The following is a 13739-nucleotide window of genomic DNA, read 5'->3' as shown; positions in this document are numbered from 1 at the left end:
AATGAAGACATGGAAGTAGAGTGAACTTGATATGTTCACAAGTTGGTGAGGTGAAGAAAGTGTCACATTAACTATAAATCCACACTACGAGAAACCCTGAGTGTGAGGCAGGAAGCTTTAAGTTATTCATGTAAGAGGAGGAACGACATAAACAGGAATGGTGTGATATTTTGGGCTAAAATATAGATATCCTGACTCTTAATCCTTTCTCCTTCATGATAGATTATATTGCAGTTTAAAAATTGGACATCATTGATTCATTTTTAGCAGCACTGTTGAACTACAGTTGACGTACCATACAGTCTACCCATTTCCAGTGTACAGTTCTGTAGTTATTTAGCATGTTCACAAGGTTGTGCACCTATCACCACAGTCAGTTTTAGGACATTTTTGTTAATCAAAAAAGAAACTCCACATCCCTTAACCATCACGCCTCAATCTGTCCATACCCCGAGCCCTAGGCAACTACTAATGCACTTTCTGTCTCTAGATTTGCCTATTCTGAACATTGCATATCAAAGGACTCTATTGTGATGAGCTTCTTTTACTTAGCATATTAATACTTTCAGGGTTCATCCATGTTGAATCTGTCAGGACTTCATTCCTTTTTATTGCTAAATAATACTCCATTTTATGGATATGCAGTATTTTATTCATGAATTCATGTATATTTGGACTTCGGGGCTGTTGTGAATAATGCTGCCATGAACATTCATTTATTGCACATGTTTTCATTTCTCTTAGGTTTATACCTAGGAGTGGAATTGCTGGATTGTATAGTAACTACTTTAACTGCCAGACTGTTTGTCAGACCTATGGTGGTATCTTTTTACATTCTCACCAGCAATATATAAGGGTTCTGATTTCTCTGTATCCTCACCAACACTTTTTATTTTTCATTGTAGCCATTTAGTGGGTGTGAAGTAGTATCTCATTGTGATTTAGATTTGCATTTGCCTAATGACTAATGCTGTCTGGCATCTTATTGTGTACTTATTGGCCATTTATATATCTTGGAAGAAGTGTCTGTTCAGATCCTTTGCTCATTTTTAAATTGGATTATTTGTCTTATTGAGTTGTAATAGTTCTTTATTATTCTAGATACAAACTTCTTAGCAGATATATCTGATTTATAAAAATTTCTTTCATTCTGTGGATTGTCTTCACTTTCTTGGCACGAAAGTTTTTAATTTTGACAATTTCCAGTTCTGTTTTTTTCTTTCGTTGCTTGTGCTTTTTGGTGTCATATCTTGGACATCATAAATTCTTATTTAATTATAACAGACATTTTCTGAATATCTCTGAAAGCCCAGGCAAACAGGACACCACTATTTAACTAAAAACTAAAATCTAGTTTTAGTTTTTAGTTAGAAAAATAACTAAATCTGCTAATGCATATTTGGAGTTACACCCCACCTGCTCTGGTCTTCTCTTTCATCCTGTGTCCAGATCCCTTAGTTGAGTGACTGACCAAAAGAAGCAAAGATAAAAATCAAGAACTAACAACTTTGAGTGAAACATTTTAATTCAATATACTATATTTTGCAAATTATTTGTTATGAGAGAATTTATTATGTTTGTGTGGGTGTAGTATATTACTCATAAATTCTGCTATTTGGGGGGGAATTCACACTTAGCAAACTTTTACCATGAAGGCAGTAGTAACTCCTTCATTTTTTGCAGATGACTAAACTGAGCTCTGGAGAATTTAAATTTACATACTGGTAGAGCCTTTTCCCTGGGCAAGAAATAACAGTGAAGCATAGTCTTCATCACTCTGAATATTAACAGCATTATCTCTTTGTGGATAAAGTTTCCAAGGTTCTAGCTTTATTGATGATTACTAGAAATTTTTGTTCCTCAACAATAGTTAAGTTTTGGTTTATAAAAGTTCACTTGAAGGAAGTAGCCACGGTCTTGAAAAAATATATTGATTTCATTATCTTATTAATTAGGTCAGCCTCAACAGAAAGATTACCATAAATAGCCAGCTCTTGCTTTCCTTTTTTCCATAATTCATTGTTTTCCTATCATTTCAAAATAGTTTATGGTTTGAAGTCATTGTTAACTAAATACTTGTTTGGAGGGACTTTATAGGTAAACTGATGGTAGTTTATACTTGCCTAACTCTTTTATATGTATATAATACATTTTTCATCTCTTACTATTAGCTTGTGAGCTCTTTGAGAGAAAGGTTCTTGCCTGCTTTAAACTATAGTCCTCATAGTTTTTGGCAGAACACTTATTATGTAATGTGCACAGAAAACTTACTTATAATGAATGAGTCCCTCTTGGAGGGTCACAGATTTAAAAGGCAAGATTAAAACCAATCCCCCTTTAGAGTTGCACAGGTTAAAGGAAGCAGACATAAATGCTTATTAGACAATTAAAACACTGAAATTACAGATTTGTTTTTTAAAAGCCAAGGAAATTAGGTTCGTTTTTCATAGCTTAAAAAGAAAGTTTTCTCCTTTGAGTTTTAGTTAATTCTGATGCTTTACTAATACTTCCCACCTCTGAAACATGAAAAATAGCATGAGATTGTATTAATCAAAGTGATTACCAGAAAAAACTGCCTGATTGGTAAAGAAGTACATTTACCTGGAATGTTGGACTTGATTCAGCATTGATTCTTTCAGGATTAGAGATAAAGATACCTAAACCTGAAGTGAGTCTTTATCAAAACTGTACGTAAAGTCTTTGCTCATCTGCATGTCATTTTTCAACTTTGTAGATTAACCATGGCTAATTTTTAAGATATAGTTCAATATACCCTTGGTGCTTTGAGTGCTTGGGATTTTTCTGGTAAGCAAGACATAATTAAAATGATTAGCATGTTGCTTAATAGTTCATGCAGTTCTGCTGTCAAATATTTCTTCACTTTTTATAATATTTGAGGCTAGGTGGTATAGCCCTGAACAGTCTTGTGAAGTTCTTACAAATCTCTTAACATCTTTAGTTCTCCATCTGTGAAGTCACAGCTAAAACCAGAATTCCTGTCTTATGACTCCCACCATATAACATGTGCTGTCTCACTTCAGGAAAACTGATTTTCACTCTTTGATGTCTAATTTGTAAATAATTCACCAAGAATAGCATTTTAAAATTTAGCTCAAAACAGAACTGTTAAAATGATAAACGTTAACTTTATAAACTTATTTTTGAAAACACTTGGACATTCATTTTCCATTTCAATGTAAGTTATTTTCACATAGTCCCTGGGGTTTTATTGAGTAAATGGAATAGTAGGCTATAAATTTTTAACTTCAAGGCATAACTTTTGTAGGTCCTTACAGTATTAACCTTGAGCTAGTTTATGAAGCAGAACTTAAAATTTGAAGACAGTTTCACTCTTTAGACAACACGGAAATTGCTTTTCTAAAAGTAACTGTATGTAGGAGGTGCATAATGCCTTTTTCCTTAAAAAATCAGCTTCAAAAATCTATTTAGTAGAACTTCATATATAGAAATTTATATAGGGTCACTTCTTTGAAAGGCTCAAGGTGTGAAAATGGTATCAGATGTGTGTTTGCAAAGAAGGGTTGGGATAAAATGTTATTATCTAAAATAATGCATAGTCATAGTTGCTGCTTTGCTAAGCAACACTGTTTGTCTCTTGGTGACCAGATACGTGAAGGCTCCTTTCAGAGCCTTGAGTAGTCTTACCTGAAGGAAAACAAGGCAAATACATTTTGCCAGTACTTAAAAAAATAATAGTAACTTTGATTTGAGAAATCACTAAAGCTTTCTTACTGAAAGATACTGTAGAATTAGTCACACTAGGATATGAGGATGGCTATATCATAAATCATGCAGTACATTTCTGTGAATCCTAATGCACTTCTGTTAAGTACTTCCTTTGAGGACAGTATCTTTCTTATAGAGCATGCTACACATTTTTAAATAACTTTACCTATTAAAAATAGCATTAAAATTAAAATAGCATTTAAATGCTCTGCAAAACTGCAATAAATCATAACATACAAATCTTGAACTTAATTAAAGCAGTTTCTCTGAGTTCAGTCCAATAAACAAATCAGGGAAATAGTCTTATTAAATAACATTGAGAAGATTCCCCATTGTTGTATGCCTTCTTTTTAGGTAGTGGTAGTTGAGTACTGGCATTTACTATTAATACAAAGAATTTATTAAAACATACAAATTTTCAAGCTTTTATTTTTGTCTCATAAATGATTAAATCTCACCAAATTCAGATCACACAAAATTAATTTCATATACAACTTACCTTGCCTTCCTCTAATATCTAGACTGTAGGCTAAAGTATGGATTTGTATTCTAGTTAAGGGAGAAAGACCTTAGTAGGAGCATAGAGGAAACTTTCTGAAAATTATGTCAGAATTTACTTAGCTTTATAAAGATACCAGTTTATTTTAGTTTATCACATTGACTGTTCTCTTTCCCTAAAAATGTATGTATATAACCTTATTTTGCTAGGGTGTGATCAGTCTAATCTAATAAGGTTCTTACAGTTGAAGTTGATATGTGTGTTGAGAGGGGAGTGTGAATGTGTACATACATACGTACCTACACACATGTATATGTACACATGCAGCATTTGAATATGCTATTTTCCTAGCTGGTTTCAGTGAAAGTATGGTGTATTTAATAGCAAAAGACTATTATTAGCATCAGAAACCTGGACCATTAAATTTCCAGTATTGATTGCATACATCTCAGTTCTGCTAGATAAGACATACGAGATAAAGATAAATGAAGTATTTCAAGGTTAACAACCAAAAAACATACAGGGGAAAAAAAAGTAGAGGAAAAGAGGCAGTGCAACATAGTCATTGAGTCCTGGGAAGCTAGAGTCCTTTATGTAGCAGCTGAACATTTTGCCACTCTCTTTAGTAAATTAATCATAACACTTATAGAATATTAATCAAGACATGTTGAAGGTGTGAGAATGTGCTAGCAAGGCTTTCAAGCAGTTGTAAAGTACTAAAAACAGGTACAAAATAACTGTAGAAAGTATTGTACATCACCCCTAGACATTTTTAGGTATACTTCTGCAAAATGTTTTTAGTAGTATATCTGCCTATGACAACATACTAGTCATTTAGTTTTAAAATCATGTGCCCAAATGTGACTTTTGCTGTGATCACCCTGGAGACGTTAGACTTCTGCTTATGTGATTTCCTTAAATCCCTGGACTTCCAGATTGATGGGAGAGTTCAGGAGGAGTCGCCCACTTGCTAGGTGCAGGGGAAGTTTTTCTTCTTGCTTATAATTAAGGTCATTTGCATTTTAAAAACCACAGCATATGTTCATATGTTCTATTAATTATGAATATATTATTTCTTCTTCACAGTGCATTTCTCTGAATACTTACCTCTCATCCTAGACTGGATTAAATTTGTCATAGATTTAAGGGATTAAAAAGTAAACTAAGTTGTAAGGGAGATGGATTTATTTTTCATAAACTTGAACTAGAATGTTTAGGACCATAAGGACTTGGGCACTTCTTAAAGGTCAAAATATTTTAGGAAAAAGAACAAAGTGAAGATTTACAGCATTCTCTCCTTTTGCTTAATGGTTGTTAGCAAAAGTGGTGATATGGGCTTGCTTTCTTTTTTGATGATGACCTTTAGTTGACTTGACTTGGTAGAGGCAGAAAATACAGAATTAGTGCTGCCAGCAGTTTATCCCTGATTTGGTATAGTTCTATACAGGTGCTGGGTAAGTGAATTTAAATGCTACCTTATCAATGAGGGCTTTACTGGTTTCCTTTTATAATACTGAAAATCCCTCCAATATCCTTCCCAGCTTTATTTTTTACCCAACACATCTTACCTTCTGATTTGTTACACATTTTACTTGTTTACTTTCTCTCTATTTCCACACATTAGAATATAAATTCCACAATGACAAAGTTCTTTAAAATTTTATTTCTTCATCCCCAGTAACTTGAACAGTTCCTGACATATAAATGCTCAGATATGATACTGTAATACAAGTATAATGTATATAATATAAATTGTTAAAATTGAAGATAGTGTTGGTTTTGGAAAAGTGAGTTATTCACTTGTGGTGAATTACCTCAGGATATATTGCTTTACAAAGTAGAAGTAAAATACATTGCAACATAAAAATTCTACCAATGACTTACTTTAAGAGACATCATTCTCATATTCTCATTTTGCCCAGGTAGTTGCTGATTGGCTTGGGATGACCATTTTTTCTTTATCTTTTATCCTTGCTTCTGTGCAAGATCACGCACCAGGCACTGACTCACACATGTCTCTAAAGGCCTACTATAATTTAAGCCTTTGCTTATACCATTTTTCTTATCAGAAAATAAATCCCCAAATTTATCAATACTGTATTTGTCTCTGGTGTTTCTTTGGCGTTCCAGCACTCTTGACTATTGCAGCATACTCTCCTTTTAAATATCATGGAAGCAGTCATTTGACACTTTATTGGGATGTTTATCTAAACTATGTTTTAAACTTTTAAATATCTACTGTCTTTATAAAGGTACAAAAGTGATACAGTCTTAGATAAATTTCTTGAAGCTTTCTAGGATGGAAAGAAAAAGCTGCTTTATCCTCTTTGAAAATTAAGAAAAGGGACTATTAAACTGTTTGATAAATTTTATATATTGTAATATATGTGAATGGTAATATTTTTATATTTGCCCAAGATTGAGAGGCTAGGTGACCTATTCTTAGTCTGTTTTCTTTACTATGAACTATGTACTAAAAGGAAATAATATATAATTTTATTAAGTGGTCTGCATAATTATGTGTGTGTGTGCATATATCTTGTGTTGTCAGTTCCTAAGATCAGAGCACTTAAAAATTGAGAGAGATCTTTTAATTCATCTCTCTTGTTTTCAGATGAGGAAGCTGGAACACAAAAAGCTTAATTTCTCCAACGACCACTTGGTGACAGATCCAGCTTTCCACCAAATGTTAGGGTCTTTCCCAACTACTTAGAACAGCATTCTTTGTTTTGCTCAAGATTGGGTGCATAATACTGCAGGATCACTCCCTTTTTATTTTTCATGTTATGAGTTAGAACTCTGAAGACCATTGTAGCAAAATGGCATGTATCTTTTTGTAGCAAAATGGCATGTATCTTTTGTTTTGGCTGCGTTGGGTCTTTGTTGCTGCGCGAGCTTTCTCTAGTTTCAGCGAGCAGGGGCTCCTCTTCGTTGTGTTGCAGAGCATGGGCTCTAGGTGCACAGGCTTCAGTAGTTGTGACACATGGGCTCAGTAGTTATGGCTTGCACGCTCTAGAGCGCAGGCTCAGTAGTTGTGGCGCATGGGCTTAGCTGCTCCACAGCATGTGGGATCTTCCCGCACCAGGGCTCAAACCCATGTCACCTGCATTGGCAGGCAGATTCTTAACCACTGTACCACCAGGGAAGTCCCAAAATGGCATGTATCTTTGTGAATTTATTTTTTAAAATTTGTTTTTTTTTAGGAGTGACACTTTTGAAATTTGCTTCAAGTTCATAGTTTTCAAAGAATTATGTAAATTTTTAGGGATAAATTCATTAAAATACCTAAATCTTAAATATCAATCCCAAATAAATTTTGGAATTCAGAATTATTGGAAGAACTCTTAAGAATTCTTCACAAAACTGTCAAGACTAGATCTTTCATGATTTCTAAGATTCATTGTTTCTAATATTCCAGGTCCAATATTTGTACAACATTCCCTCTGAGTTCATATGTACCTGATCTTTTTTTAATTTTACAGTAGTATTCAGTCTTTCTTTGTTTTTGCACTCTCAGAAAGCATTCATTTGTGTAATGAATTAGGAGTCTCCTTTCTTGAGTAATTTTGGAAACCTACATATTGGGTCTAGTAACTGATCCTGTGTCTGAAGTACTGCTCTGCTGGCTAAGACTGCTCCTGGGTTAATAGAAAAATTGAAGACTGTACACATTATACCATAGCATCTCTTCTCTCTCCACCTGAAGATACAAACAAAAAAAGAGTAAAAGCTTTCAAAGTCATAATTAAGGTGCTCGTGTTAAATGCTAGTTTAGTTGGAGACTGCTATTTCAGTACCCTCAAGGTGAAAACCAAAAGAATGGTTTCTGTTTTAGTTGAGTCCTTTGAATTTCTTATCTAAAACAAATTGTTTTTCTGTAAGTAATTCTCACCTGTACTTTGAGGAAGGCCTGAATTATCTTATGAGAGACAGTAATTATACTGTTGCCCAAGTGGTTGATATCTACTCAAACTAATTAAGAAGGCCATCCCCCACCTTGAAAAAGGATTGATAGTCTGCCTGAATGAAATGATAATAAAACACTGGCAGTTTATTCACATGGGGGATGCTAACCATTGGAAATACCACACTTTGTTTTTAGAAGAAAGTAAAAAATAAGTAAAAAGAATATTATCTAGTTGGGGAGGGAAGAAGGATGCAAATCACATTCCTATTTTGAATGTGTCCTTGTAGCTGTAATTACTTATGTTAGCTAATGGTTTTATTCTTTTATTATTATAGAGTCATAAATATTTTAATTTTTGAAACAAAAAGTTATAATGATACCCTATACCTTAAATGTCAAAAAAAAAAGAATTAAGTAGCCCTGACATACTGAAAAGTAAACAAAAACAAAAGAAATATGATCTGTGCTTTGGATTACTTTTAATCAAATGGTGGAGTGAAACTATATGGATGACAGCATAGGTTAAAAAAAAATGTGGCTTCGACTAAAGTCTTTCAAAAATGGTTGCATGTTCTCTCTCTACAAAGGAAGTATTATGATGATAAATTTGTATTTATCTTCTCATTCTCATTAAATTGATGACTTAGGGGAGAAGATAGAGAAAAGTTTGCGGGTTTCTGCTCTTATTTAGCTTGACTCAGTACTGTCCTCAAATGGATTCATTTACTTATTTTATTGTTACTAGGATTAGATTTTTTGCTTTCATGTGCCATTTTCTTCCAGAGCAAAAATATGGACAGTATTTAGTATACATAAACTATTTTGCTATTGATGTTGCTTTCTGTTATTTTTGATGTCTTAAATTTTTTAGTTTAAAAGAGCACAGGTTTTAAGTGTACAATTCAGTGAATTATCACAGAGGGTAATAAAGTTATTTGATAATTTTTTTTAAATAGTTATTTTTACTCTTTGGAAATGTAGGGTAAACAGTTTAGGTGAATCTTAAACAAAAATACTAATTTCATATAAAAAGGATCAGATTTAAAAAATTTTAGCAGATATCTCAAAATCATGACTGAAGTAAAGCTTTTGGTTCAGAGTTTCAAAATGTTATCTGTCATTTCTGGTATTAAAATTTCTTTAATTGTGCAAGTAATCCTGAATCCATGCTTATGGAAAGAAAGAAAAATAAAAGTAAAGTACTAAAATATGTAAAAAGTAAAAGGTGAAAATCATCCTATACAGTTCTATCAAATCTTTCTCTCTTCAGAGCCACCACTTATTATGATTCAGTTATAACTTCCCATACCTCTTTTCATGCATACACCTTTACAACAATTTGTTTTACTTGTTTTTAACATAAATGGACTTCTACTTTATAGTATATTCATAACTTGCCATTTCACTCAGTCTGTCTTGGAAAGCTTTATGTGTCTTTACATTATAGATAGACTTCATTATTTTTTATTGCTTTAATTTTTTAATGGTCCTCCTTAATGATGGATACTTGTTTCCAGTTTTCTGCTATTATAAAAAAAAATTCCATCCTTGAAACATATATCTTTGTGAACTAGCCAATAAGAGTTTCTTACTGAATTAGTAGTTTCTCTGTATTCTAGATGTTATTGTGTTGATTTTATGTAGCAGATATTTTCTCCTCGTGTACTTGTCTTGGTGGCTTTTGTCATATTAACGTTTTAAATAATTATGTAGTCTGTTGATCTTTTCCTTTGTCATCTGTTTGGTGGCTTCTGTATTTCTACATTATTTATATTCATTTCTACAGAGATATTTTCATTTTTAACTGTCACTTGTAAAAACACTTTCTTTTTATAGAATCCTGTGAATGATGGCAAAATGTTAGCATGTGATACATTCTGATGGCATGTAATAATCACATAAGGATCAGTGACTATTTTGATGTCGGAGTTATGAAATAAATGTAATAAATTCTGGAAAAGCATTGGAGTTCTTGTGTTGTTTATGGAATCACCATAGGTAGTCCTTACTATTAAATTTATTTTTGACAGGTAATATGCTAGGTACTAAATGGTAACAGTAGTACACAAATAAGAAGTAATCCCTTTTATTGTGACTCCTTTAGACACAGTTGCTTTCCTAGTTATATCTGCTATATATAATCAATTTCCCTAACCTCAAGGTAGCAGCTACTGCTGCTAGGAATTTCTCTTCACTTTTGCTGTCATCCAGTGCCAGATCTAAGAAATATAGTAAACTCTTAGCAAAGCAGCTTCCAAAAAGTAAGAAAGATCAGCCTTGATTAACTTATCCAGAATTTTGCAGTTAAAATTTTAAAAGGTGTTTTATTGTGTGTGTGTGTGTGTGTGTGTGTGCACGCGCGCACACACACGTGTGTAATGTTGCACACTATATATAGGGTAAGGAGTCAGAACACAAAGTAACCTTTTCAGTTGTTTGAGGTCTGACTCTGTGTCTATTAATCCCACCTTTCTACCTTGATACCCAATAACTTGGGCTGTTGAAACCTGGGCTGTTTTGTCCTACCACCAATAATTTCCCAAGGAAGTAGCTTATAATTCTTCTGTTTCCCTATAATAGGAGGGAATACCCATATAGGCGGTACCTTGAAGCCAGTATCTCATAGACCCTGTCATCAACTCACTTCTACTCTCTACCCTCCCTCCTTACCTGATTGATACATTTTTGAAAAAATTATATTTATGCTGCTGCCCTTCCTCCCCTTGTTAGTTGGGAAGATTCATGGAAGAGAGGAATCCCGTCTTCTATAATAGATGGAGTAATATCCCATTGGGAAGAAATGGCAAAGGAAAAAGTTCTTTCTTTTTTGAAAAGACTAGAACTTTTTAGCTCAGAGTATTTGGACAAGTCTGACAATAATTCAACTACATTATAGTTTAACTAGATTTCTGAGTGCATCTGCTAACCTAACCACCACATATACTTATTTACAACTTGAAAATTGCCTTTAAAACCACAAAAGCACAAAGCACTGTAGTGCTTGTAACACTCTTCCATATTATTGTAGGTAACTAAATGACCATGGAATCTGGAGCAGAGAACCAGCAGAGTGGAGATGCAGCTGTAACAGAAGCTGAAAGCCAGCAAATGACAGTTCAAGCCCAGCCACAGATTGCCACATTAGCCCAGGTATAAAATACATGGAGAGATTCCAAGTTGTCTCTTCTAAGAGGAATATGTTTTAAACAAGAGAACTTAGTTTTTATTACAGAGATAAAATGAGCAGAAACATTCTTAGAATATCAAAATTCCTATTTACTTAGTATTAGCCTAATTTTAGAAATGATAGTATTGATTCAGTAACATAACAGAAAAATGTATTGTTAAACACTAACACACTATTTGTAGTGACATAATTCAGAAATAATTACATTTAAACTGATGGGTAGATTGTCTCTTAAAGGAAGAAAACCTAATATGATAACTGCTTTTTTTCATGTCATATAGATGTATTTGGGAGCATGGGAATGCAGATAATCTGAAAGGCTAAATTTACATGTGCTTAAACTAAAAAATAGGATAAGCAAATAAATTGACACACAAGTAAATTTCAAGGATGATAGTTTTTGTCCCTGTATATTTTAAATATGATTCATGATTCTTTCATTTTGTCTTTGTCTTAAGCATTCTAAGGTTATATTCTCATTTTTGTTCTTGTGTATTTTTTCTCAGATGTTTTATTTTATTAATAATTGTTGGCATATATATGAGTGAGAAAGGTGGTTAATATAAAAACCAAGTAGCAAACAATAACCTGCTAGGTAAGAAAATGTGACATTGCCTCTTTCAGATGAAAGCTCCCAAAAGAAAATAATCCTAGCCAAGGCTCTGGTATGTTGAGCTTCAGCTTCACAAAGAGTTTAAAAGCTCTCTTAGAGGAGTCATGAGCAACAGTGGGTCTTGGGATATAGAGGGCTAACCACAGGTGGTAACCACACTGAGCTAAAATATGGGCCAAATACTAGACCTCCAGCAGGAATGTAGTCAGAAGCGGTGGGCTGCTTTGTGTTTTCTCCTAAGATCACCTGGACCCACCTCCAGCCCTCAGGTGTAAGGCAAAGCAGAATACATTTAGGGATGAAGAAAAAGTACTCAAGATGAAGCAGGTGTGGGAACGAAGGTAAGAGCATCAGGACTTCATTAGCACATGGTCAAGGCAAATGTGCACAGATAAGAATATGGGCTCATCCAAACATTCAGCCCTGTGGTAAAAAGAAGATATAATACCAGCAGGGATCTTGGTGGTGACAACCTTCAACATATCTATCTCTTGGGACATCATTTTCTGGTCTGGTTGTCCTCCACGTCCACTAAATAATGTCATCCTGGAAATTCCTTTCTTCCTACTGTCTTTCTCTTATGGAGTTTTTGTTTCCAGTGGTCCCTTGAGCAAGTTTGACTGGGTAAAGAAATCATTTTTCTTTCAAATTTTGAAGGCATTGATCCACAGTCAACTTCTAGTGTTGCTGTTTGAAAAGACTAAATCCATTTCTTACTTTGTATCTCTGTTATCTTGTAAAAATCTCTCTGTTAGCAGTGCTTCACTATTTCATCATCAAGGCCTTGGTTTGTAGCAGTTTTCATCCATTGTGCAGTTGTATTCAGTGGGCTTTTTTTTTTTAGTGGAATCTCGGGTCTTCAAATCTGGGCAGTTTCTTTATTTGGTTGATGATTTTTTTTTCTTTCTCCTTTCTCTCTAGGATTCTTGTGATCCAGATATTTTACCTATAGGACTGTTTCTCTGATTTTCTCATCTTTTCTCTCCTGTTTTCTGTCTCTGTCTTTCTGGGAGATTTTCTCAACTTCACATTTCAACCCATCTGTCAGATTTTTTTTATTTCTGCTGTCATGTTTCCAAGAGTTCCCTTTGTTTCTGAATAGTCCTTTTGTGTTTTAATAGCATCCTCTTTATGTTTCACAAAGGCAGTATTTTCTCTTACCTCTGATAATATTAATTAAGTTTTAAGTTTTCTTTCCACATAGATTTTCTTCTGTGTACCTTTTCTCCCTTCTGTTTTGGTCACCATCTTTCCTATCAGAAGATTTCCTTGAGTATTTCATAACTCGAGGTTTTCTGCCTACATTTAAAAGTAGGGAACCAAAAACCTGTATTGGTAGTTCTGTGGCTCTTTTTGGGGCCTAACATCTGAGTTGTGAGCTTCACGGTAGGATGATTGTGGCATCCCACTGGCATTATCTCTTTTTTTTTTTTTTTTTTTTTTACATCTTTATTGTGTCATTATCTCTTAAGTCTTTCTTCTCCCTTTAGTGTTGGTCACATTTGCAGAGAAAAGCTTTACTAATCTTCTGCTTATAGGTAAAGACCTTTGAGCCAGACGAGGGAAGAGGACTGGGACTTAGTACCCACCTCAGCAGTGCCTGGTGTTAGGCAGTCAAGAAACCACCTATCCAGAAAATAAACCTCCATTTCTCTGTCAGCATAGGGTATAGATTAGTTATTCTTCCACAGAGAGTTGAAGAGGGGATCCAATTGCTTTTCAAAGACCTTCGATCAGCCTTCCTTATTTTCAGCCTTTCCTTTCACTCTGCCTTCTGGGGTGCCTT

The 13739-nt window shown here is 34.0% G+C and overlaps 1 protein-coding gene across 3 annotated transcripts in view; it reads left to right on the top strand.

Annotated features, from left to right (window-relative positions):
* Positions 1–13739, top strand: part of CREB1 (cAMP responsive element binding protein 1) — a 56270-nt gene that overhangs the window by 7091 nt on the left and 35440 nt on the right. For all 3 annotated transcript variants that reach the window (XR_014297042.1, XM_082659063.1, XM_082659062.1), the window contains exon 2: positions 11182–11303. Coding sequence is in view for 2 of the 3 variants with exons in the window: in XM_082659063.1 (XP_082515189.1) it covers positions 11190–11303 (114 nt within the window). In the remaining variant the exon portion in view is untranslated. The remainder of the gene's footprint in view (positions 1–11181; positions 11304–13739) is intronic.

The sequence above is a fragment of the Grampus griseus genome (genome assembly GCF_964374135.1).
Source record: "Grampus griseus genome assembly, chromosome: 7".
In the NCBI taxonomy this organism is placed as follows: Eukaryota; Metazoa; Chordata; class Mammalia; order Artiodactyla; family Delphinidae; genus Grampus; species Grampus griseus.
This window is presented reverse-complemented; position numbering and strand designations above follow the sequence as displayed.